The 27,076-nt window shown below is 40.0% G+C and overlaps 1 protein-coding gene across 3 annotated transcripts in view; it reads right to left on the minus strand.

Annotated features, from left to right (window-relative positions):
• Positions 1-26,646, minus strand: part of LOC138141988 (SLAM family member 9-like) — a 45,494-nt gene extending 18,848 nt beyond the window's left edge. For 2 of the 3 annotated variants that reach the window (XM_069062904.1, XM_069062905.1), the window contains exons 1-6: positions 26,483-26,646; positions 12,469-12,810; positions 7,209-7,484; positions 6,340-6,447; positions 5,799-5,837; positions 3,329-3,381 (exon numbers count right to left, since the gene is read on the minus strand). In XM_069062904.1, the coding sequence (XP_068919005.1) occupies positions 3,329-3,381; positions 5,799-5,837; positions 6,340-6,447; positions 7,209-7,484; positions 12,469-12,810; positions 26,483-26,531 (867 nt within the window). In that variant the 5' untranslated portion in view covers positions 26,532-26,646. The remainder of the gene's footprint in view (positions 1-3,328; positions 3,382-5,798; positions 5,838-6,339; positions 6,448-7,208; positions 7,485-12,468; positions 12,811-26,482) is intronic. The other variant, XM_069062906.1, reaches the window with a different exon arrangement.
• Positions 26,647-27,076: the final 430 nt, after the last annotated feature.

Consider the following 27,076-nt stretch of genomic DNA (forward strand, 5'->3'; position numbering starts at 1 on the left):
AATCCGGGCTCAGACACTCAGCACCCACCCAGAAACACCTGGCCGTGTCACCTTGAGCAAGTTACTTAACCCCGATTGCTTAAAAAAAAAAGAATATAAACTCCCTGAGGGGTGTTTTTTCTTTTCTTTTTATTCCCAGCACTTAGTACAATCCCTGGCATATGTTGTTGTTGTTCAGTTGTGTCCAACTCTTCACAACCCCATTAGAGGTTTTCTTGGCAAAGATATTCCAGTATCTTTTGCTATTTCCTTCTCCAGTCATTTTTACAGATGAGGAAGTGAGGCAAACAGGATTAAGTGACTTGTCCAGGGTCACGCAGCTATTGTGTGAAGCCAGATTTCAATTCATGCTTCCTGATTCCAAGCCTAGTGCTCTATCCACTGACACATAGCTGCCCTGGTGGGTAGTAATTACTTAGTAAATGCTTGTTGAACCACAGAACAGTCTTAAATGTATTTTGCCAAATTATAAAGAACAAACTGAGCTCCAAAGAAAAGACTTGAGAGGACATTCTGCTCCCCACCCTCATCCTTCACTTCATATACAGAAGGGTATATGTATGTGTGAGGGTAGTCTATTGTTGTAGAATATAGTATATGTCAAAGCTTTTTTGGGTATATTGAGTGATCTTGTTGAAGATTTTTTCTTTTATTTTTACTTAAAATAAATTCTTTGTTATAGGGGATGTCTCTTAGAGGGGAGAAAAGTATGCAGGAGACAATCTAGGCAATGTAAAATAAAAATATATCAATACAAATCCATTTTTTAAACGATTCTAGGAGCCAATTTTTACTTAGGCATATTGTATTCATTCATCCATTCATCCTACAAGCATTTCATGGATACCACATGTACTTTTAGCTAGACATAATATCTGCTTTTTGCTTTCCAGAAAAGTCCCTGGAATTGTCTCTGATAGGTTCTGGAAGGAACTTCTGATCCAGGGTGATCATACCCTAAAAATAACTGTCCTCAGGTCACAGTTAGTTACTTAATTCCAAATTCTGTCTAAGATAGTACATATATATATATGTATATATACTATGTATGTATGTGTTACTGGCAGCAACAAAAAAAAAAATCAAAGTCTTGAGGCCCCAGAATATGCCATTTCCATATAATCCCTACTTAACTAAACCTCTAAACTTTCTGGTTGGCACTTACTCTTTGGGTTGCTGGGTATCAATTTCTTAATTTCCTCATCTATAAATTGAGGGGGTAGGATTAGATGGTTTCTAAGGTCCCTTCCAGCCCCAAATCTATGATTCTGCGAACTTTAAGCATTTCTGTTTTCTTGGGGAAAGGGGAAAAATGTGAAATAATCTTAATTGGTGGTTTCCTTTCTTTCTCTTCACAAGCAGGGGAAAGATGTTTATTTCACAGTTATAAAAAGGGACTTGGAGACCCAGTATTTCTAGTTAAGACATTGGAACTGCAGAAAGAAAAATGACAGACTTTTTTCAAAGGGAGTAGAGGAGGAAAAGCTTGGACAGTTCCTGTGTCTTCCAGCATATGATTGAAAGCTGGCTTTGAAGGGTTATAAAGATATTTAGGGATTAAGGGTCACCTGCAGGTACTTAATAAATGGGGATAGGGCATGCATGATGCAAGGTCAGGGCCATCTGCTTGCATTGGGGGCTGTAGGCTGTTAGTGTTGAGTATTTTTTTCTCCTTCCCTTCCTCATGCTGGCTCTGAGCTCCCCTATCTTACCTATGTGAAACCTTCAAATCATTTGGAGAATAGCCCCCCACCTTTCAACTCATCATAAACCCTGGCTCTTTTGTTTTCTTTCAAAAGTCATTCAGTTTGATTTGGAGTAGATTAACTCCTTGGAACTTTTCTTGTTTATTTGTTTTTGAATTAGGTTCAGTGCCTAGGACCAACTTGCCTCAACAGGTGAATTCACTATTATTGGATTCTTTGAAAGTAGGCTAGATGAACATTTGCTGGGGATGTTTTTGAGGGTTTTAAAAATCCAACCTATATTGGGGCAGCTAAGTGGCACAGAATAGAGTACTGGCTCTGGAATCAGGAGGACCTGAGTTCCAATCCAGCCTCAGACACTTAACACTTACCAGCTGTGTGACTTTGGGCAAGTCACTTAACCCCAATTGCCCTGCCTTCCCCCCTTCAAAAAGAAAAAAAAAATCCAATTTATATTTGAATAATGTGCCCTACCACTTCCAGCATCTCCAACAAATGAACATATAGTGCATATCTGAAGACATCCAGTAATAGAGAAATCACATACTATGCATATAATATGTGCTTGGCAGTTAGATAGTATAGTGGATGGAGTGCTTGTCCTGGAGTCAGGAGGACCTGAGTTCAAATCCAGCCTCAGGCACTTAGTAGTTTTGTGAGCCTGGGCAAGTCACTTAACCCTGATTGCCTCAGTTTCATCATCTGTAAAATGAGCTGGAGCAGGAAATGACAAGCCGCTTCAGTATGTTTGCCAAGAAAATCCCAAATGCGGTCATGGAGAATTAGACATGACAACAACAATGTTCATTTGAATAGAATTCATTAAGTATGTGTTATGTGTACTTAGCCAGCTCTCCTGGGAGACAAAAGAACCACAGATTCATGGAATGTCAAAGCTGGAAAGAACCTCAGAGAGCATAGAATCTTAGGATCATCAATCCAGAGGCCCTGGAGGGACCTCAGAGGCCAACTTTTACAAGCTCTGCATTTTGTATGGGGACCTTGAGAGATTAAATGACTTGCTCATAGTCACATAGCTAGTAAGCAGCAGGGTATGGACTTGAAGGAGAAGATGGTATCTCTACCCTCATTGCAGGTGGGAGAAGAGACTAATGCTTATGCAGCAGGCAGGGAAATCCCAGAAGGAAGCATATGATTATGTGTAAAACTATGTGGTACAAATTAGAAACTCAATGGGAAGCCTGAGGTGGGGTCAGGGTAGGCTGCTATGGTCTCACATGACTTTGCAGTTTAATGCACATGGTCTAGGAGTCCTTGGATTTGTTTTGGCATTTGTCCTTATTTTTTTCTCTTGTGAGTTGGCCAGATTGGTAATATGGTTTTGGGACAGTGAGGTGGTTCAGTGGATAGAGCAATAGCCCTAGAGTTAGGAGGACCTGAGTTCAAATCTCGACTCAGATATTTACTAGCTGTATGATCCTGGACAAGTCACTTAGCCCTGTTTGCCAGTTTCCTCATCTGTAAAATGAGCCAGAGAAGGAAATGGCAAACTACTCCTCTACATTTGCTAAGAAAACCCCAAATGGGGTGGTCATAGAGTTGGACAGAATTGAAATTACTGAACAATAAGAGGAGTCAGTTGGATGGCTGAAAGGACTTACCCTATATGGATGAGTGACTTGCGCATACACTGTGGTCCCTTCAGTGGCAGCCTCTGTTGACACAAAGGGTAAGGTCAGCAGCATAGAGACTTCCTGACCCCACCAACCAAATGTCCTATACAGCCTTGAAGACTTCCTGCCCAAAGAATATTGGGTCTAGAGTCAAGAGAAACTTGGATTCAAGGCCTGGCTCTGACATGATGTGGGGCAAGTCACTTAACTTCTCCATGCCTCAGTTTCCCCATAAGTGAAACAAATGATAATGATACTTGTACTACTTACCTCATATGTCTATTGTGAGGAAAGTACTTTGTAAACCTTTAGGTGCTATATACATGCATTATGTCATCTGTAAGTTTGATAAGGGGCAGGTAGGTGGCACAGTGGATAGAGTGCCAACCCTGGAGTCAGGAGGACTCCTCTTCCTGAGTCCAAATCTGGCCTCAGACACCTAGTAGTTGTGTGACCTTGGGAAACTCATTTAACCCTGTTTGCCTTAGTTTTCTCATTTGTAAAGTGAACTGGAGAAGAATATGGCAAATCTCTCTAGTATCTGTGCCAAGAAAACCCCCAGTGAAGTCAAGAAGAACGAAACATAACTGAAGTGATTGAACAGTAAGATCAAAAGTTTGATAAATATGTCATCTATGACTTCACCCAAATTATTTATAAAAATGTTAAAGAGAATGTAGCCAAGGACAGAATCTTGGCACGTCTCTCATTTAATTTTTGTTGATCTCTTAGGTTACCATCATTCAATTAGCTACAAACCCACATGAATGTTCTGTCATCCAGTATATATTTCTCCATTTTATATTAAAGGATTTTGTGAGAGACTATCAAAAGGCTTGCAGAAATACATTTTTTTTCTGAGGTTTTCATTCCTTTTTAGTTGTGAAGGCTGGACATAGACATAGAGGACCCTGAACCGAGAATGACTAGTTCTGAGTACAGTGGAATAGGGCCCTGTGATTCTCATGTGATGTATTTCTCCTGACATAACCCAGAATAATTTCCATACTATTACTTAACTGACTCAGTATCAGCCCATGAGTTGTCACTACCATTTTCCAAACCCTCCTCAAGTGACTCTCCATGTGTGACTTGGGGCAGAGTTACTAGCTCTCTGCCTCCAGGATAGGGGCCTGGATAGGGTGTGGTTCATAGTGAGTGGACACCAGGTGTATCTCTTTTGATTCTATTTTAAGCATTAGGAGACAGACAGGGTCTGTGTTTATTGACTATATTCAAACTAGAGGCAGAATATTTCCCTCTAGATTTCCACCCCTTTTTCTTCTCCTATTTCCAAGAGCTGGTGCATTCATTGAATCAGAATGGGAAGGAACTTTAGCAGTCACAACATCATAGATTTTGAATTGGAATGGTCCTTGGGGGCCATCAAGGCCAACCCCATCATTTTACAGATGAAATAACTAAGTTACAGAGAGGTTGATTCTCCTAGGGTCAAAGAACTAGTGTTTGAGGTAAGATTCGTATTCATGTCTCCCTGACTCCACATTCAGGTCCCTATCTACTACACTGCAGATCATTTAGTCCTACTTGTAGCTGAATCAAAAAGTCCTTTATAGCATCTCCAACAAAAGGTTCTCAGCCTATACTTGAAGATTTTGAATGATAGCAAATTCATTGAGGCAACTGATTCCAATTTTGGACAGCTTTCTTCCTCTGAGGCCCTGAAATTCATTTTGAGTATTTTTGTGATAGACTATGATCCTGGAACAGCTATATCCTTCAGTTTACTTCTGAGTCAGGGGTGGAGTCAATTACATAGCAGTCCAAGGATTGGTACTATGTATTCCATGCTGTTCCAGAAATGCAAAGGTAACATGTTCTCAGAGGGCTGATATCCTGGACCTTCTTTCCGTGTTGAATCATTGGAGGCATGGGGGAAGAAGAGGATGAAGCATCCCTTGGCATTCCTGTTATGGGCTGGCTATGCTGTCAGTGATCACTGGCCAGCCAATGACATTTTAATGACAAATTAAAATTATTGCAGTGCCAGAGAATGACAGTTGGAAGGAACTTTTCTTAAAACCTTAAGTTTTGTCATCAGCAGAGTAGAGTGTATATGACTAAAGAGAGACCATATCATTTTGGGGGGAGGGAATCGAGACTTGGATGGAACTTTCTCTACCATTGCAGATCAGCAACCAGACTGTATTTTATACCCTTATTTGTCTGAAGACATTGAGAAGTTAAATTACTTGCCTGTGGTCACACAACTAGTAAGTGTTAAAGGAAGGACTTAAAACTAGGTCTTCTTGAAAGCAAAACTCTGTCCCTTGCCATCAGTAACACTGTCTAATAGGTACCGTGGTACCTATCTCATGTCCCCCTGCTTACAAAGTACCTCTTTCTGCTTCTTTCATTCCCTTTTCTTCACTGTACAGTAAGCCAGGAATTCTGACTAACAGTGTCAATCCTGGTAACTCAGAATCTGGGAACTTACCCTGTTGCTGAACATGATTTGGAGAGTATTGGATGAAACCTGAAAAGATAAACTCAGTGATTGAAAAAGACGATAATTATTGAGAAAGAAGCCATTATGACTCCTCTTCCCATTCCAATATCTCCTGAAGAGGGTGGGGAGGAAGGCCGGGGTGGAAAGGTGGGACAGATTGTGCTGGACAATAAATCCCCATGTGTAATGAAGAGTCTGCCCTAGTGAAAGAAAGGAGGGTGGTGTCAGGGGCAGCATTCCAATTCTCAATAGGCTATCACCACACAAGGTCATTATGTATCCCAGAAACCATCTGAATAGAGTAATCAACTTATAGATTTACTGTGACCCATTCAGTGTGATATCTTGGGGAAAGAGGTCCCAATATTGGCCATCAAATCAGAATGATGGGCTTCACCAGAGCAAAAAGGTTTGGGGATAATGAGAACAGGAATGTATAGCCAGCATACATGTCACTGCAATCCTGGAGTACTAGGGAAACCAATTAGTAATACAGGTTACAGAAACTTCTCTTTCAAGGAAATCTCACCTTGTCTTTTTTTCTTCCAAAAAATACTCCCAATCATGATGGCTATACACAGCACAACTGCAATTACAATTCCTATGACCAGCTTAACATAATTCTTAGATGATGGTCCTTGAGGATTTGGAAAGGAAAAGATAACATGAGTAGTGCTGGGGACACTGACCCAGCATCCCGACCTCTGGAATTTCCTCCCTCTTAATCTGGCCATCCTGATGACCTGGGTAGGATACAATGGGATGAGGAGCAACCACATCTCAGAAAGGATAACCTGGTGGTCCCTGGGCAGAGCTGGGAGAACAGTTGGCTCTCCTGAGATCCTTGTCTTTGAGTTCTGTGTGTTATAAAGATATGGGATTGTGGAGGTAGAGGGAGGGATATTGGGGGTAGGATTTGAAAATTCTGGAGGCAGAAGCTCAGAACTCTGGGATGTCCTTGGTCTTAAAAGAAGTTCTGTTGGGTTCTGTGCCAAGGGAGCTCTGGTAAGCAGTATGGGGCAGTAGAAAGAATAATAGGTTTAGAGTCAGGAGACTTGAATTCAGAGCCTAACCTTCCACTGCCTATGTATATGACCCTAGGCAAATAATTTAACCTTTCTGGGTTTTGGTTTGCTCAATTGTAGAAAGAAGCGTGTGTGTGTGTGTGTGTGTGTGTGTGTGTGTGTGTGTGTGTGTGTGTGTGTGTGTAAGGGGGGGAAGAGGGAGTGGGGGAGAGGTCTGAGGTTGAACTGAATAATCTCTAAGGTCCTTTCTGTTGCTAAATCCTATACTATGAAAGGGACTTTTTCGAAGGACAGAATCGGGAAGGAGGTCCAGCTGTTTCCTGGAGTGGTTCAGGGCTTCTCCTGAGATTCCTGGAGAGACAGGAAGGGTTACCTTTACAGAGCCCTGAAGAAGGTATTGGCTGGGACCTCTGACTGCTGACAGGATTTGTGACTCTGCAGATATAGTTCCATTCACTTTCCCCAGGTCTCCAGGAGACTGTGAGGTTGGGTCCCTCATAGGCGGTGACTTCCTCTCTACCTTTCAGGGATATCCAGTTGTAAGTTACATTTTTCCCTTCCTTTTCCATGGAGCACAGAAGAATGAAAGTACAGGTACCATTCTCAGACTCTGTAAAGTTTGTTATAACTTGGGGTTTGCTCAGTTCCTCTGTGTGGGGAGAAAAGACACGAAATTGAGGAAAAATAGTTTAGCTCCCTGTAATCAACAATTCCATTGCATTAAATAAATATATTTACTGATTCCTTTGGTGTAAGCTGCTACCTGTGGAGGCTGTATAAATGATTATATATGATAAGGTAAGTTTAGGAATTCATGATCACGGGACCTGAGACTTTGCTGCTACTAATGATACCAAGGGGTGGTATTGGCCTAGAGTGGTATTGGGTCCTAGAAGTATGACTAGAGTAACTAGAGGAAAAAGGTAGAAGGAGTATGAAGAGGAAGGTTGAGGCTAGGATAGTTTGAAGCAAAAGTGGATACTTCTATAGAAACTAAGTTTGGAGATTAGCAAGGACCATCAATAGGCAATTTTGCATTTGGGTTGGCACCACAAACCATGGTCAAAACTGGCCTCAAGGAAGAGAGTATTGGATGAAACCTGAAAAGATAAACTCAGTGATTGAAAAAGATGATAGTAATTGAGAGAGAAGCCATTACCCCACCTCTTCCCATTCCAATATCTCCTGAAGAGGGTGGGGAGGAAGGCAGGGGTGGAAAGGTGGGACAGATTGTGCTGGACAATAAATCCCCATGTGTAATGAAGAGTCTGCCCTAGTGAAAGAAAGGAGGATGGTACCAGGGGCAGGTAACTTCAGCTGCAAAGGCTGGGAATGGGGAGGAGTCAGAAACTATTAAGAAGATGTAATGTTAATGGGATATAAGATCTTTCCCACCCATTAATGGGCCTCACATGGAGCCCATTGAGGGAAGGTTGTTTAGGAGAGGCTTGCTTGGAGGAAGGCTTTCACACCTTTCGATGATTTCTAATTAGGCAGTCTCAAGGGTTGTGATGCCTTCTGGCTTTGAGAAGTGTATGTATACTCTGAGTTGATATTTTGTTTTGGGGGCTCACTTATGAGAAGGATTTTGTGATTCCCTGGTCAAAATTCTGAAATGTTATGTTCAGAGCTCTGTAACTGCTCAGATGTAAAGGCTCTTTCTTGATCCAGGTATATATGTAAAGTGTATAGTTGATTCAGGCAGTCAAAGCCCTATCTGTTGATCTTTACTTCTCTGTATTTTCTCTGAAGTTCAGGGTGCTGACTTTTCCCCTGAACTAGTGAATGTAATTAAAAAAGATTGTTGACCCCTTAAACAGCTATCTTTCCTAGTAAAGCAGATCGAAGAACTTGTGCTAGCAGCCATCTGGGGTATGCCAGATCCTCCATACAAAGGAGGAAATGAAGTGGGAGACTGGGGAGGAAAGAAATCTTGGGATACCACAAGGGGAGGTTTCTTTTGCCCTCCACCAAGGAAGCAGACCATTTGGTAATCTATTTTAATCAATTATTTGCTTGATAGATGCTAAGGTCAATTAATTCCCCTTCAATTCATCCAGGCTTTAACATTTTTACTCACTTTTAATACTTCCCCCTCTCTTCCCTTCAAAATAAATTTTTGACATTTTTCTCCTATCTTATACTCTGCTACTAACATATTTTGGGCCCTTTTAACCTCTTTCCTGGATGGTTAGAATAACCTCCTAATGCCCCTAGTCTTTCCTTTTTACGATTCATTTTTTCCACATAGCTGTCCAGATAATCTTAAAGCATAAATCTAAACACGTAACTTCTCTGCTCAAGAATCTTTAGTAATTTTCTATTGCTTTGATGATGAAATATACACTACTCACCTTTGAACTTAAAGTCCTTTTTGGTCTGTCTCTAATCATCCTTTCCGACCTTATTTTACCTTACTCCTCATCACATACTCCATCTTTTAGCCAAATTGTCCTAGTTCCTATACCCTAAACTCAACATTCTGTCTTTCATGTCTGTGCCTTTTCACAGATTAGCCCTCATATTTTGAATATACTCCCTCCTCATCTCTTCCTCTTTGAATCCTTAGCTTCCTTGAAAGCTGAGTTTGATCTACCACTTCCTAGAGGAAGTCTTTCCTAATTCTCCTAATTATTAGGACTCTTTTAATCCTCAAATTATGTTATATTTATACTATTCTGTTAATGTGTTATATTGACCCAGTAGAATATAAGCTCTTTGAGGGCCAGGATTATTTGTCATTTTCATATTTGTACTTTCAGTGCCTTCCAATAACTTAATAAATGCTTGTTGGATTGAATTACACGTAATAACTATTAGATCTAGCTTATTAGTAAGCACAATCAATCATGCAACAAAAATCTATTAAATGTCTACTATCTATTTCCTAAAGCATAGGTCTGACTATGCCATTTCCCTTGTCAATAAACTCCATTGGCTCCCTATTACATTCAAGATCAAATGTATAATTCTCTGGCTTTCAAAGTCCTTTATAACCTGCACTCTTCCCACCCTTCTGGTCTTCTTTACCTTACTCCTTTCTATATACTCTATGATCTAGTGACACTTGCCTTCTTGTATTGTATTCTTGCATCATATTGCATTCCTCGAATACAATACATCTTCTGACTGGGCATTTTCATTATCTGTCCCTCATGCTTGGAATTCTCTCTTTCCTCATCTCTACCTCTTGGCTTCCTTTAAGACTTAGCTAAAATCTCACCTTCTGGAAGTCCCTCCCAGTCCCTCTTAATCTTAGTGCCTTCCCTTTGAAATTATATTCATTTTATCCTATATATATTTAGTGGTTTGCATGTTGCCTCCCCCATATTAGACTGTGAACTCATTGAGAGCAAGAACTATTTTTTGCCTATCTTTGTATCCCAGCATTTAGCGCATTGCCTGATATATAAATGCTTGTCGGCTAACTTGACTTTCTAGGCTCTAGGTATACAAAGATACACATGAAATACAACACTTACTCTATATGGTTCTCATTAGGTATTAGCCAGAACATGCTTTGAAATGAATACTTTAAATAGAAGAGCCTTAACTGAGCTATTATGAACTTAGGAAATGTCTAAGTCTGAAGGGAAGCCTTTGATAAATCTGTCAAGGCTAACAAAAACGGGATTTTTGAAAGCTATATTAATTAAAAAATGAAAGAGTCAAAGAATGGAAAGAATTTCTTATCAGGGCAAAAAGAGAAAACAGTAATTTGAGAGCTACTCTTCACATTGGAAAGAACAGAAGTGCTGGCTATCATAGATTTGAAAGTCAAGATCAGTAGTTAAATATTAGGAGAGTACCTAGCTTCTCTTAATACATATGTTCAAGTCATTAGGCCCAGGAGAACTATATCCCAGCATCCTGAAATAAGAAAGAGTTATGTTATTAAAGCCAATGTTAACCACCTTTGATGGTAGAAGGTGGAAGAAGTGTCACCGTATTGTAGATGGGAAAATGTTATCTTGATCTTCAAAACAAAAGGACCAGAGTGTGGGCAGCAAGCTACAGATCAGAAAACTTGACTTTCATATCTAAAAATGTTCTAGAATATGTTAATAAGAGGGATGGTTAGCGAACATGTATAAAAGGAAAGTAGTGCTCACAAAGAGACAGTACAGCTTCAAGAACATAATTACTTTTTTTGACAGAGTCGATTATGAGAATGCTGTAACTAATCCTAGTAGCTAATCCTAACCAGATTCATTAACTCTTACATGACTTACATTAGCAAGGACACCTTGCTAGGTATTTAGATTTCAGCAAAATTTCTACCAAGTCTCTTACACTATCTTATGGAAAAAGATGAATTCATGTGGGAAACATTTAGGTGGATTTGGGGCTTCTTGGAGGACTGGAAGCAAATAGTAATTATTAATATTTTGTCATGAGCTTGGCAAGAGATCACTAGTGGAATGTCCTAGGTGTTTACCTTGGGCTGTTTAACATTTTTATCAGTTATTTGTAAAAGGGAATAATCATCTTAATAAATCTGCAAATGACACTGTTAGGATATATAACACATACTGATTCTAAGTCCAACACTGTACTATAATACAGTCCCCTGAAAGGATATTGTTCTTGAAGGATAGGGCATCCAGAAAAGGAAAACCACAGATGATGTTGAAGATCTCAAAGTCACATCATATAAGGATTAAATGAAGAAATTGGGGATATTTAGGTTGAGACAGAGAAGACTTAGGAGCATCATGATAACTGTTTTCAAGTATTTGATGAACTATTACTTGAAGAGGGATTATACTTATTCTGCTTGACTACAAAGGGCAGAAATAGAAAAAAGTGGGAAGGAGTTGAAGACAGACAGATTTAAGGTCCCTGAAAGACTTCTTAACAACTAGAGACTTTTGAAAATTCAATGAATTGCCTCAGATGGTAGTGGATCCTCCCTCACTGGAAGTCTTCTAGTGTGGATGGTATGACCACTTGTGTATTTTTTAGAAGGGATTTTTGTTCATCATCATCACCATGGTCTTCATAATAGCTAGCATTTCTGTAGTGCTTTAAGATTTGCAAAACACTTTAAAGAAATTATCTCATTTTATCCTAACAATAACCCTGGGATGTAGGTACTATTCTTCTTTTTCTCATTTTACAAATGAGGAAATGGAGGCAGACAAAAGTTAAATGACTTGCCAAGGGTCACACAATCAGTGAATATTTAAGGCCATATTTAAACTCAAATCTATTTGACTCCAGGTCCAGTGATCTATCCACTGTACTACCCAGATCAGGGATAGGAAACCTGTGGTCTTCTAAATTCTTTTTTTTTCCTTTTGGAGGGGGGTTAAGTAACTTGCCCAAGGTTACACGGCTAGTGTTTTTGTGTGGGTGTTAAGTGTCTGAGGCCAGAACTGAACTCAGGTCCTCCCAACTCCGGGCCGGTGCTTTACTCACTGCCCCACCTAGCCACCCTGGTCTTCTAAATTCTTTAAGTGTGGCTTTTTGACTGAATCCAAATTTTATAAAACAAAGTATACATTGTATAACAGGTGCCAATCTACACTGGTACAGAGTTTCCTCAGAAGGATTTCCTTAAACCGGTGAAATTACAAATCTAGCTAAAAAAAAAAAATACAAGGTTATACATAGTTAAACTTGTCACTTACCAAAAACATGTAGGAAGTATTCTTGAATTAAGGTTTCAGGTGGGCCTGTAGTGTTTATGGTTATTTGCCCTTTGTAGTAATTTTCATCTTCTGTTGTCAAATTATTGATTTGTAAAGAGTAGTCTGACTTTTTGAAGATTTCCAGTCGATTATAGTAGTTGGAATCAGTAATTATCATATGGCGATTTTGATCTTTTATTACAACAGTGGCAAGAGCGTTGCGAGAAAGCCAGGCAATAGTTAGAATCTTGTCTGATGGGATCTTCAAGGGGAGAATGACTGACTTCCCCACAGTCCCTATCACTGTCAATGGGACTTTGTTGTCCATGGAGGCGGCTTCTTCTGTAGATAAGACACAGTAGAAAAACTGCAATGGTGGTCTACTTTCCCCTTTCCCATCCCCTTTTCCATTTCCCTCTAAATGCTATAGCTTATGGAAGTGACAGAAATAAATTTGGGGTACAGAGTTTTGGTTTTGTTTTGATGCCAATAATTGCAGAAACCCCCATCTCCACTTTAAATAAAGAGAGACCCCTGGCCCAGATCCTTACTTGACTCATTTGTTTTTGTCTCAATTTCCTTTCCTTCCTTGATCAACAACCCCATTCATCTAATTTTTAAAAAGAATAACTAGACTTTATGTAATACTTTAAGGTTTGCAAAGCACTTTACATATAGTGTATCATTTGATTGTCCTAAGTTAGGGAGGTGGATGTTATTATTATCCCTACTTTATTAATGAGAATACTGAAGCAAAGAGAAGGCAAGTGACTTGCACAGAATGATACAGTAGTTGAGTATCTGAGGCAGGATTTGAACTTCTATCTTCCTGGTCAAGTCTAGTGCTCTTAGGAATGAGGTGATATTGGGGCAAGATCCATTTCAGTCACTTGGCAGCAGCCTCATGGCAAAGAGATAACTGCTGCTTCAATTCAATTTAATAATTATTTATTGAGATCTACTGTGTGCCAGTCTTATGCTAGGGGCTGTGGGGAGTAGTGAAGGCAAAGTCAAGCTGAGGTTAGAAGAATAACAAACATGAAACAGATAGAAAACAATTCCAAGGCAGCATCTCAGTCAATGATATGATAGAATATAGAAACATAATTATTGATGAAATTTAAAGGAAAACAAAGTTTATTGTGGACTGTGATTAGTCACAGAAGACTTCATGGAGGAGAGGAATCTTGCACTGACCTAAAGGAAAATGAAGGTTTGGTGCTGGGCAAGAGGAAAGAGGAGGAAATTCACCATGTTCCTCTACTTCTCCAACCACTTGGTATTTTTTTTTAGAATAAGCAGGGCTTTTTCATTGAAGTACCTTAAGACAGGCACTCTGGACTGGATGTTACTGAGGGAGTGGAAAGCCCAGAGTGAAACCTAAGGGTTAAGCTGTGATAAGATTGCAGAGGATAGTTTGGAAGAAGTTTTTTTTTTCTTTCACATTTTTCTTTCATTTTCTTTCAAAAATGCTCTATAACCATTATTTCCTTCATTCAGTTCCTAGGATTCTGGAATTCCCAGTAGTTAGATGCTTTTCCTTTATCCCTATCCTTTTTATCTACTTACTCATATTCTCTGGCTAGTAGAAGCTGGAGGGACTTGTTACCAGAGGAATTTGGGTAGAGATCAAGATAATTGAATCAGAGGCTCATAGATGAAAAATTGGAAGGGACCTTAGAGACTGAGCATTCTTCATTTTTATAAAAGAAGAAATGAGGGTCTGGGGTTTACAAAGCAAGGCAAAATAGAGTCTCTGCTCTCAAGGAGCTCCCAGTCTAATGAGGAGACAACATGGAAACAATTATGTACAAATAAGCTATATACAAGATACGGTGGAAATAATCAACAGCAGGATGGTACTAGATTAAGGGGCTTTACAAAGGTTTCCAGAAGGTGGGATGTTAGCTGAGGACTTGAAGGAAGCCAGGGAAGCCAGGAAGTAGAGATGAGTAGGGAGTCAGCCAGTGAAGATCCATGCAGTCAGGAGAAAGAGAATCTTGTCTGAGTAGCAGGGAGGCCAGAGTCAAGTGATTTGCTCAGAATCATACAAGTAGTAAAAAGCACAATAAGAAACAGGATCAGGATTAAATCACAAGTCTTCTGATACCATATACAGCAATCTATGTTGCACTGATAAGGTCTCTAGGCTTGAGTCAACCCAATATACTCTTTGAGGATTCCTCCTGGAGAGTTTTATTTGGCACCAGGAATTTCCCAAGAGTAGCCTATTCTCAACTCAGCCTTTTGGGGTCATTACTTTTCATCTTTAGATTGCTATGCATAGAAAAGCAGGTGGGAAGTCTTTGAGTCCCCTGTATCTTCCAGGTTTGTTCCCTAGACTTCCAGCATAGAAACCTACTTCCTTGCCTGCCCCAGCAACATGAAACTCACAGAAACTCCAAAGCAAGAAAACTTCTCCAAGACAAAAGGGTGTTGTTTTTTTCATATTGGGAAAGCTGGATTTTGGGAGACGAGGGGGTAAAATGAATAGAAGACTCTAATTACCAAACACCTCCAATTTACACAGTGTTTTTGATGATAAGAATCTTTATATCCATCCATCCATCCATTCTTTTATTCACACAGTGAGAAGCCGCATGGCGTATTGTCTCTGGAGAGCTGATGAGACATCTTAGAATCCCTGAATCTCTATGGAGAGCCAGTCTTAGAGCTAGGAAGAACTGAATTTGCCATTCTTAAGACACACACTGGCTGGGGTACTCTGGGCAAGTCATTTAACCTTTTAGTGCTCTAGGCAACTCTATAGAACCATAAATTGAAGAGAAGGTACCTATCTATCTTGGTACAGAGAGTTTCTTTGTCTAGTAGTTCCCTATACCATAGAAATAAAAAATCTGGTCCCTATCCTGATTCTATTCATCCATTTTCTATATGTAAGGCATTGAGACAGATACAAACATAAAAGATAATGCCTCTGTCATTGAGGAGCTTACAATCAAGGTGATAACATACAGATACAGATAAATATAGTACAAATAGCACACAAGTCGACAATAGGAGGACAAAGGACTTTAAGAGTAGCTGAGGGAATGGTCACATTAAGCTGGGGAATCAGAGAAGGCTTTGTGGAAGAGATGACATTTGAGTTGGGCTTTGAAGAATAAGTAGAGTTGGGTCTTCCATGGAGGTATGGAGAACAGTGTGAGCAAGAGGAAAGATCAAATATGATGTATAATTGGAGGATAATTAGAGAAGAAAGCCTTATAGATGAGGGAGTCAAGGAAGGTTTCATAGAAGTGGTGGTACCTGAGCTAATCTTTGAAGGAAGATAAAGAAATCAAAATGAGGGAGGAGTACATTCCAGACACAGGATACACTCTATGACAGTGCATAGAAGCTAGAAAAGGAAAGTTTAGGGAAAATCTGAAAGTTCAGCTTGTTTAGAATATAAATTTTGTTAAAGGGAGTAATGTGAAATAAGTCTGGACTGGTACATTGAAACCAGATTGAGCAAAACCTTGAGTAACTGGCTAAGAAATTTACATTTTTTTCTGGAGGAAATAGGAAGTCAGTGGAGATCTTTGGTCAAGGCTATGATGTAGTCAGACCAGTCTTAGGAATATTATTTTGATAGCTGTGTGAAAAACCAACAATGGAATACACAAGGGCTTAGCAAGTGATTGCTCCCTGGACAGAGAGGAATCAGATATATTTTGAGATTGCAAACATAAGTGACTGGGAGAATAATGAAGCCATTGACAGAGATGAGGAACTTAGGATAAACAGCAGGTTTTGAGGGATAGATCATGGGTTCCTTTTCAGACTTGTTGACCTTGATGAACCAATGTGACATACACATGTGGACATGTCCAGGAGGCAATTTGAAATCTAGGGGAATTCAGGTGAAGGATCAGGGTTAGAGAGGTTGACTAAGAAAACTTCACCATAGAGGTGATATTGAAATATGGGAGTAGATGACATCACCAAGGGAGAAGGTGTAAGATAGAGAGGTAGTAGGGGTGGCCAGGTGGCTCAGCGAGTAAGAGCACCAGCTCCAGTGTTGAGAAGACCTGGAGATCGAATCCCGGGCTCAGACACTTAGCACCCACCCAGAAACACCTGGCCGTGTAACCTTGAGCAAGTTACTTAACCCCGATTGCTTAGGGTCAGCCAAGTGGCTCAGCGAGCAAGAGCACCGGCCCCAGTGTCAAGATGACCTGGAGATCGAATCCCGGGCTCAGACGCTCAGCACCACACCCAGAAACACCTGGCCGTGTAACCTTGAGCAAGTCACTTAACCCCGATTGCTTAAAAACAACCATAGAGAGGTAGTAGGAAAACTGGGAAGTCAAGGGAATGGAGAATGTCTAGGACGAGTGTGTGATCAACCTCACTGAATACAGCAGATTAGCCTAGGAGGATGGCAACTGAGTAAGCACAAACTGACTTTGATGATAAGGTAAAATGTCAGGAGTAGATATGGGTCAAACCAGATCCTTCCCTCTTCCTTTTAGAATTTCAATTTTTAGGGGCAGCTAGGTGGCACAGCGAATAGAGCACTGGCCCTGGAGTCAGGAGGACCTGAGTTCAAATCTGGCCTCAGACAATTAACACTTACTAGTGTGACCTTGGGCAAGTCATTCAATCCCAGTTGCCCTCCAAAAAGAAAAAAAAAGAATTTCAACTTTTTTTTGGTTGTTCTTTGTCTCCTCACACAATGATAGTGCTCAAAGATCCCAAAGTATAGATTTGGGAATGGCTTCAATAGACAATACTTTGTATTCTCAACCAAATGAAATGCTGGAAAATTTTTTTTTTGCCTTTTGGAGGGCAATTGGGGTTAAGTAACTTGCCCAAGTTACATAGCTAGTATGCCGGAAAATCTAAGCAAAATCATGAAGTGGCAAAGCTTGATAACATATGTCAGAAAGAGAATTTTTTTTATCTAAAAACTGAAGGCTAAGAAGGCATTTTTATGTATAAAATTTATGTATAAATTATATATAAATTATGTATGATTTTTAAAAATCTGCTAGCTTCCTATCAACTGAATGTACATGTTGTGCTTTGCTAGAATTTTGGGAATGCTACTGACTGTATAACAATATCTTTCACACAAGGAAGCTCTGAGAAAACCAGCAACTGTGTTCTTAGCCCCACAATCCATGGCCTGGTCATTAGTGATTTCAAATATCCTTAAATAAATTAGGTTTCAGTTATGTAGGTTTTACATATGGGTTGTCTTTTCTGTCACATTTAGAATGCATTTGCTACTACATAGTAAGATATAAACAACTCAGACTCTTCATTTCTCCAGTTTCTGAAACTCAATTCCTCAAACCCACAATACCAAGCAATAGCCATCTAACTTTTGCATCAAGATTTCCAATAAGGGGGAACATGCTCTCTCCTTATACCCAGCTCAAATTGGTCTCTTTGAAACTTCTACCCATTGTTTCCAAATCTGGCCTCTTAGGCCAATATTCTAATCCTTCTACCAAATAAAAATCTTCAAATGAGAACAAAATCCATCTAGCATGTCTTCTCTTCCACAGGCTAAACATCTTATTTATGTCAGTCAGTTCTTATATAGCATCTTCTGAGAGTATGGAAGTGGGAGTTGAGGAGGTATTTATGGAGAGAGGTGAGGTTTTGGAGGTGGCATTATAAGGACTGGAAAATGGAGCTGATAGATAAAAGGTTTGTCAAGAAACAGTAAAAGCTCAGCTGAAGCTATGCAGCATAAATCTGTAATGGTGAGAATTAGCTCAGCATTGCAATTTTTTTTAGCAATGCTCTGGGACCATAAGCAAAGAAAGTAGGTAGTGGTTTGTGGTCCAAGACTGAATATCAGCAGTTGAAACAACATAATGTCGGAAGAGGTGGCGGTAACATTGTCTTTGAAATAGTTTACTATGAGTTACAGGTTGTATAGGGAGGTAAGAGAAACCAGAACTAGAGGTTACAGGTGGAAAGAGTAAGAATGGCAGGCTCCAATTAAAATGAAGAGCAGGTATACAGGAAAATAGAATGTAAGGGGATAAGAGAAGGGGTTGGTGATAGAAGGGAGGGCAAATTGGGGGAAGGGGTAATCACAATGCATACTGTCTTAGGGTGGGGGAGGGGAGAGATGGGGAAAAAATTTGGAACTCAAAATCTTGTGGAAGTGAATGTTGAAAACTAAAAATAAATAAGTGAATTTTTAAAAATGAAGAACAGGTCAGAATGGCTGGGAGAGGACCAGCACAAGAGAATGACAAAATGAAATTTATGTTACAATGTATATGTGCTCATCACAGCAACTCTGTAGGCAGGGCAAACACCACTGTCCCCAAACCAGAGATCCATTGATAGTCTCCTTGAAATCTTTTGGCATAATTATTAGGCACAATCTGATAATCATTAAATATCATATTTTGGTCAAAGTCTGAATTAATCAAACAGACTGCTTTGCCTCATCTTAAAAAGGCCTTTTTCTGTGTCAGCAACTCCAGAGCATCCTGAGATCATAAATTTCAAACAGATCCTGCTTTGTCTTTGCTCTCTGAGTGAGCTTGGAGAATACCTCTCCTTATGTCAACAAAGCAGATGAGACTTATTTTATGGACCTTAAGGATGAGACTCTTATCTCGAGGCATTAACTTGAGTAATGGGACTTTTTCTTATCTTAATATTTTCTGGACATATACTATGTTATGAATTGTTAATGGTAAAGAAAACACAGATATCCTGGATCATAATTTCAATTGACACTTTGTCAACTCTCTTGTTTTATTGTATTTACCATCTATTCAATTAAGAAAATTCCTTTCTCATACAATGATTAAACGTTTATGGGGATCATAAATTTGTGTGACACAGCCACTCTGAATTGGGATGGTCCTAAAATGTATTTAAGTTCTCTCATCTTTTGTTTGTCAGTCAGACTCACTTAGTCTGGCTTCTTGTACTAGTCTGCTAGTTTTTTAAGGGAATCAATACTGTAACTGTACATTACTATTTGTCTCCTTCATCCAAACTTTTTAATAAGTCAACAAATCTCACCACTCCCCAGAGCTACAACTGGCAGACAAGTTATGTGCCTTTTGGATCACTGTACCCCACATGTGACTCAGGCACAGGCAGGGGCTGAAGGAAGTTAAAGCACATCTACTGTGGTAGACCAGAGCTATTTAGCCTATTACCCTAAGAGATGCTTACTGTATTTTATTCTATTCTATTCTTATTTTATACAACACAGTTATTAAATGCCTTCTATGTGTAGGGTGCTAAGAATACAGAGATGAAAAATGACAGCACTTAGCTCAAAGACCTTATAGTCTAATAGGGGAGTACATGTATAAACAGATAAACTTGGTACCATGTAGAGGAAAGATCCAAAAAAATGCTTTAAGAATGTTGGAGGAGGGAGGGACCCCATTCAAATGGGCAGAATCAGTGATAGCATTCTAATCACCTAATTAATCAAGTAAAAACCACCCTAACACCAAGCATATCTGCTTTGAATTTCCTCTTAAGCTCTGTTTCCCCTCCTGACCCCTCTGATGGGCTTGTCTTGTTTCAAAAGAAAACAAAACACAAATCCCAAGCTGAAAAAGAAAACAGAGTCAAATGAATTAAAATGGCAAGAAAGAAGCCCCTAATGGCCTAGGTTGGTTCAGCCAGAGTTGGGTGAGGGGAAAACCTCAAGATGCCAGTTTGAAATCACAAAGCCGAAGGCTACACTTAAAAGTCAGTTGAGAAGCAAGAAGCTGAGCTTCTGGTTTAAGCCTGTCAGAGTCAAGCAATTGTCTCTGGAGAATTGACGAGACATCCCAGAATCCCCGAATCTCCAGGTTGGCAGAGAACTCAGGAGCCACATAATCCAGTCCCAAGCTGAACAGAGTTCTACCACAGCATACCTGATGAGTCATCTTTCAGCCTTTGTTTAAGGACCTTTAGAGAGCAGGAGCCCACTACCTTCAGAGGCAACCCATTTCACTCATAGAGAGCTCTAATTGTTAGGAAATTTTCCCTTATTTCAAATCTCCCTTTTTCTCATTTCAACTTCTATACATTCCTCCTAGTTCTGCCCCCTGTGGCCAGACCAAATAAGACCAGTCCCTCTTCTAGGGGAAAGCTCTTTATTTTTTTTTTTTTTTAAAGCAATTGGGGTTAAGTAACTTGCTTAAGTTACTTACTCAAGATTACACCAGAAACCAGGTGTTTCTGGGTGGGTGCTAAGTATCTGAGCCCAGATTCGATCCCCAGGTTATCCCGACACTGGGGCTGGTGCTCTTACTTGCTGTGCTACCTGGCCACCCCTGGGGACAGCTCTTTAAGTCAGCCTAGGATAAGATGCTAGAAAAGTTGCTTTCTAGAACTTGCAGGATGTGACCATCCTGTTGCTTAGCAGGGTTTCAACAGGCCTTAAAACTCCATGTGAAGGGAAAGTTGCTCCAGAAGGGCCAAGAAAGTGACTTAAATTAAGGAGGTGCCTAGACATCTGACCTTTATGAGTATCCTTAATTCCTTCAACTCTCCCAGGGGTTGATCAGGGAAAATATTTGGAGGTAGGAGATGGCCAGTTCCACAGGGAGGTGGTAGGTAGTGGGGAAACTTTACTTCCTAGACGGTCTTGCTCAAGAGACATAGCCTTTCTTAAATTTTTACTTTCTTCAATCTGCTCCTCTCCTTATTTTCTCCTAACTCATGTCTAAAGCCTTTGTAGTCTGGCTTCTGATCTCATCACTAACCTCTCCAAAGTTCTTAGTGACCTCTGCCATATCTAATGGCCTTTTCCCAATCTTCATCCTTCTTGACCTTTCTGCAGCCTTTGGCACTGTTGATCACCCTCTTCTCCAGGATGAGCTCTCCTTTCTAGTTTTTTTTGTGATGATGCTTTCTTCAGGTTTTCCTCCTACCTGTCTGACCATTTATTCTCTCTCTTTTCCTGTATTTTCATCGAGGTCAGGCTCACTAATCATAGGTGCTCCTCTAAGGCTTGGTCCTGAGCCCTATTCCCTTTCTATGCTATCTTGCTTGGTGATCTTATCAACTATTGTTGATTTGATTGCCATTTTTATGCAAATGATTCTCTATTTCTAGATATCCAGCCCTAACATCTTTCCTGATCTCCAGTTTTGCATCACCACCTACTTTTTGCATATCTCAAATTATATGCTCCATAGACATCTCAAATTTAGCATGTCCATGGAATATCCACCCCATTTAAAAAATGAGAAGCTGCATAATGTAGTGGAAAAAGCATTGGATAACTAGACACAATAAGAACTAAAAATATATGGAAAAATAAGCAGGCAGGATATCAAGGGACACCCTGATGAGAAAAACTGATGGAAGTGGTCTTGCACTTTCTGACTTGAAAACACATTATAAAACATTTATCATGCTGGTACTAGGGGAAAAACCTACCTGGTACTATACAAAAAATAGAGAAATAGTTCAATGAAATATATAGGGGAGGGAATAAGCATTTATTATGTACCAATTCTGTTCCAGGCACTGTATAGCCAAGTAAACATATGCAAAAGATTAATGTTTGATGAACATACAAGAAGATGGTGAAACAGAGAAGCACTTAGTCAAACTCTCCTAACATTCCCTTCCAAACAACTTTAATATCTCAAATAAAATTCTGGAGTGGCAGAGCCAACCAAAGATCAGAGTGAAACATTGTTCCAGCTGGAAAAAGAGATCTGTGACATGGGGGAAAACACTGGTCTAGGGCCCACATGGATAAAATATGGGTGGTAGGACTGAGTGATAGTGACAGAAATGACAGCAACTTCAGGAACTCTCAAGTCAGAGATGGTAAAATGACCTGGCAGCTTGTTCTTCTGATCAGCCTCTCTTACTAATTACTCTTTCCTTATTGACTCTCTTCACAGCAGCTATTCCAAATCTTCCTTTTTCAAACCATCTAAATCACCATCTTCCCTAATACCTCTCTGCAGCAGACCCCACTTTAAATTTCACTGCAAAAAAAAAATGGAGGATTATATTTCTTTTAAATTATGTATTTCAAATCTCGTCAACATTTCCCCCATTCCTCTTCCCCTTTCCCATTATCTCCTCCTTTGCTCCAGTCTTAGAAATTCTTGTGGGAGGAGAAAGTGAGGTTGGTGACTTTGCGTAGCCCTCCCTCACTCAACTCCAATTCAGTTGCAAGTCATGGAATCATCTTTCTGATATTACAGTCCTTTTAGAAAACAAAGGAGAGGGGCGGCTAGGTGGCACAGTGAGTAAAGCGCCAGCCCTGGAGTCAGCAGGACTTTAGTTAGGTTCTGGCCTCAGACACTTCACACGCACGCGTGCGCGTGCACACACACACACACACACACACAAAATAGTGTGTAACCTTGGGCAAGTTACTTAACTCCAATTGCCTTCTAAAAGGCAAAAAAAAAAAAAAAAGAAAGAAAGAAAACAAAGGACAAACCACAACCACAAGAAGTTCTTGTTGAGGGGTGGCTAGGTGGCACAATGAATAAAAAGCAGTGGCCCTGGAGTCAGGAGGACCTGAGTTTAACAAATCTGGCCTCAGACACTTAACACTTACTAGGTGTGTGACCTTGGGCAAGTCACTTAACCCTATTGCCCTGCCTTCCTCCCTCCAAAAAGCAAAGAAAACCAAACAACAACAAAAAAGTTCTTGTTGACATCAACTTCTTTACTTGTGCCCTTTATTTCATCACCTACCATCTCCTTTAGCAGCTTGTACCTTTGATCATCCCCTCCTGTTCCCTAATTTTCAGCCTCTATATTCACTTTCCTAATGCCTTCAAACATGCTCAGAATTCCGAATCCTTAAACTCCGCCCAAATATCTTCTCAAGCTATTGTTCTCCCTTTCACAGGATGGACTCCTAAGGCAGTCTGGTGGAGCCTGTATATTCCTTCCCAGAAAAAAAAAAGTTTAAATACATAAAATAAAATATGTAGAACCAATTATGTAGAAATACAATTATTAAAATAAAAACATTAGTTCACAAAGAACCTCTAATATATTCTGTTGCTCCTATTTCCTCACCTTCCAGTAACTTCTCAACCCCTGTATTCTATCTTTTGTCCCCATTACTCAATGGGAGTACTTTCTGAAAGGTCATCAGTGACCCCTTTTTGCTAAATCCAGTGAACTTTTCTCAATCCATGCCTTTTTTGATTTCTTTTTGGCATTTATTAGTGTTGATCACCACCTTCTTCTAGACATTTATTCCTCCCTGGGCTTTTATGATACTATTTTGCATCAGTGCCACTATTAGTATCTGATCTCTATGAGCAGGTAAACCTTAGGGTTCTGTACCAAGAACTCGCCTTTTCTCTTTCTCTCTATTCCATTCTTTCTCTTCATAATATCTTCAGCTCTAACACACTCAATTACTTTCTCTGTTCAAAATGACTCTCATGTCCACATATACAGATAGCCCTCATCTCTCCTAGGTTCCAGCTGAGGACCACCAACTGCCTGCTTGATGTCCCATGTGCATCTAGACTTCACTATATCCAAATAGAACTCATTATCGTTCTTCTCAACACTCCTCCCACCTTACAGATTCCCAATTTCTGTGGAAAGCACCACTACTCTTCCAATTGCCTAAGTTGTAACCTACAAGTCATCCTTTCTTTACTCAGTACCTACTCTGAATTTAAGTATTAAGTATTTAGGGCTTTTAATTTAAGTATTAAGTATTCAGCACTTAGTAACTACTTCTTGGTAGTTTGATTCTGGCTTCTTTACTGTCCCTCACCACCACATGCTCTCACTCTATATCTAACCAGGTGCCAAGTCAGTTCCACCACATCAATACATCTTGTATTCTTCCCCTTCTTTCTACTCACACCACTGCCACCCTAATCATAGCCCTCATTGTGCATTGTTTAGAGTACTATGGATGGGGAACCTGTGGTCTCAGCCACATGTGGCTTTCTAGGTCCTTGGGTGCAGTCTTTTGACTGAGTCCAAGTTTTACAGAACAAATCCTTTTATTAAGGGGATTTGTTCTATGAAGTTTGGATTCAGTCAAAGGACTTCACTTGAGGACTTAGAGGGCAACATTTTGTCTTCCTATAGCCAGTCTTCTTCCTTCTCTAATCTATCTTCCAAACTGATGTTTCTCAAACACTGATATAGAATATTCTATATTCTAGCCAAACTGGCCTACTTATTATTCCCTCAAAATGACATTCAATCTCCCATTTTTGTGACATTACAGGGTCTGTTCCTGGGACATTTCAGGCCTTTTATACCTGATTCTTGGAACCTCTAACTCTCCAAAGTTCAGCTTCAGTATCTCCTCTTTCTTACATGAGATCTCTCCTGGTTCCCCCAGTTAGTATCCCCTCCTACATTCACTCCCCATATTTCAGAAGATATAATAGCTATCATTTGTATAGACTCGAGGTGAAGCCCTCTATCCACTGCATAACCCAACTGCCATCTAATTATGTATTGGTGAACATCCTGTTTTCCTCTAGTAAGTTCCCCAAGGGCAAGTATTGTCTTACTTTTGGGTTTGTATTCCCAGTGCCTCTCAGAGGTACTGGAAGATAGTAGGAGCAAAATAAATATTTATAGATTGATTAATAGCAACTATCCAAGCAGCTAGAGGGTTCAGTGGATAGAGAGCTGTACCTGGATTCAGGGAGACATGAGTTCATATCCAACCTCAGACAGTAGCTGTGGTATGACCCAGGCAAATCATTTAAATTCTTTTTGCTTTAATCCACTGGAGAATAGAATGGAAAACTACTCCAGTATCTTTGCCAAGAAAACTCTATGGTCCATGAGGTTACAAAGACTCAGGCATGACTAAACAAGTGAACAACAAAAATCAGCCCCTACAAACTTTATGAGCTGAAGAGGTCCCAGGAGACCAAACTATTTATGAAAGGAATAGTAGTGGGTGGGTAGCTGAACATCAGTTACTTATGTAGCTTTGGTCTACCAGACAAAATGAAAAAAAGTAGGAGAATTAGTTAAAAGCTAAAGCGAGGGAGCTATCACAGATTACCTGGTCTCTTCATACTTTTTTTTAAGCTAGTAAATATATGTATATATAATATAGATACAGATATATAGTACTTTTATGCTCACAAAGTATTTTACAAATATTATCTCAATTGGTTCTCACAACAATAGCGGGAGGTAGGGGTTATTATTGTCCTCATTTTACAGTTGAGGAAACTTAGACAGAGGTTAAGTGACTTGTCCAGTACTAGGTAACTAGTAAGTGGCCAAGGCTGAATTTGAACCTAGGGCTTCTTTACTCAAGGTCCAGTGACCAGTACCCACTATGCCACCTAGTTCCTGTCCCCAAACTCCTGGCATTGCCTTAATGGGGGAGCTGGAGATCTGAAACAGCTTGGTGACATAGTTTCTGTCATTCAAGGACCAGTATAGATAAGCTCAGAGGAGCCTGACATTAGGTTGGATACAGGATCATTAATTTTGGGGCCTTAACTTCAGAAGAAGTTATTAAGCTATGTCAGTTAATAAGCTTCTATGAAGTACCTTCTGTGTGCCAGGAAAGGGGAATATAAAGACAAAACTAAAACAATAGAGAGGTTTTGTTTTATATTGGGAGAGGTCAAAGGAAATCACAAGTTGCTTAAGTAAGGAGTCTGGTAATGGGCAATTAATGAATTTGATAGAGGCCTTTTCTGCCAACTTTGCTCCCGGTGATAGAATTTCTTGGTCTCAGTACTTAACTAGTATTTCTGTATTACTAGCATAGCATGTTCAGAGACAACCAGACTCATTCACCCTAAGCAGCTACTCCTCATAGAATTTTGGGTCCCATGGATCCATCTTCCCTTTCTTCTCAGTAAAACAGGCACAATTAAAATAACTAACTTGATTCCATCTCAGTAATCTTCTCTTATAGCCAAAGGGGAGAGGAGGCAGAACCAAGTAAGTGTCATAGCTCTTTGAAATGAAACTACTCCATCGATCAGGACAGGGCAAACTGCCTCTGCAAAGCCATTAGTGGGGAGCTTCCTCATTCCAAGTGGAGGGCTCAGCCTCCAAAAATATCCCAATTGACACTTACCTATTCGTAAACAGAGGATGACTAGGAGCCATTGTAGCAGATGTGTCATGATCCTGAGCCTTAACCGAGTCCCAGCCTGAACACCTCAGCCAAGCTCCTATTTTGAAATTATGCCATGAATAGAAAGTAGTATCTCGTTTACATTTCCTGTGACATCTGCATCTGTAGAGGAAGAGACTTAAAGTTTACAGGAAGGAAAAGGCCCTTACACTCTATGCCAATTGGTCAGCAAGAATTTATTAAACACTTACTAGTAACAGGGACTGTGCTAAGCTCTGAGACACAAAGAAAGGCAAAATGCAGTCCCTGTCCTTGAAGAGTTAAAAGTCTAATGGGGTGTGTTAGTGTGAAAGCACAAAAACAACTTCATACATAGCAGATAGAGAGAGAGAATCTCAGAGGAAAAGTAACTGGGGGGAACCTGGAAAGGTCTTTCATAGAAGGATAAGAGCTGGAAATGAGGAAGGAGTGCATTTGAGGCAGGAGCGACAGACAGCCAGTGAAAATGACCAGAGTCTGAGAAATCATACCCGAGAGGCATGTATGAGGAATGTCAATTGGGCCAGAACACAGGACATCTGGAAGAAAGTAAAA

This window comes from Petaurus breviceps, unplaced genomic scaffold (genome assembly GCF_028583685.1).
Source record: "Petaurus breviceps papuanus isolate PSGF00001 unplaced genomic scaffold, PetGlider_PUasm1.0 90510, whole genome shotgun sequence".
Lineage (NCBI taxonomy): Eukaryota > Metazoa > Chordata > Mammalia > Diprotodontia > Petauridae > Petaurus > Petaurus breviceps.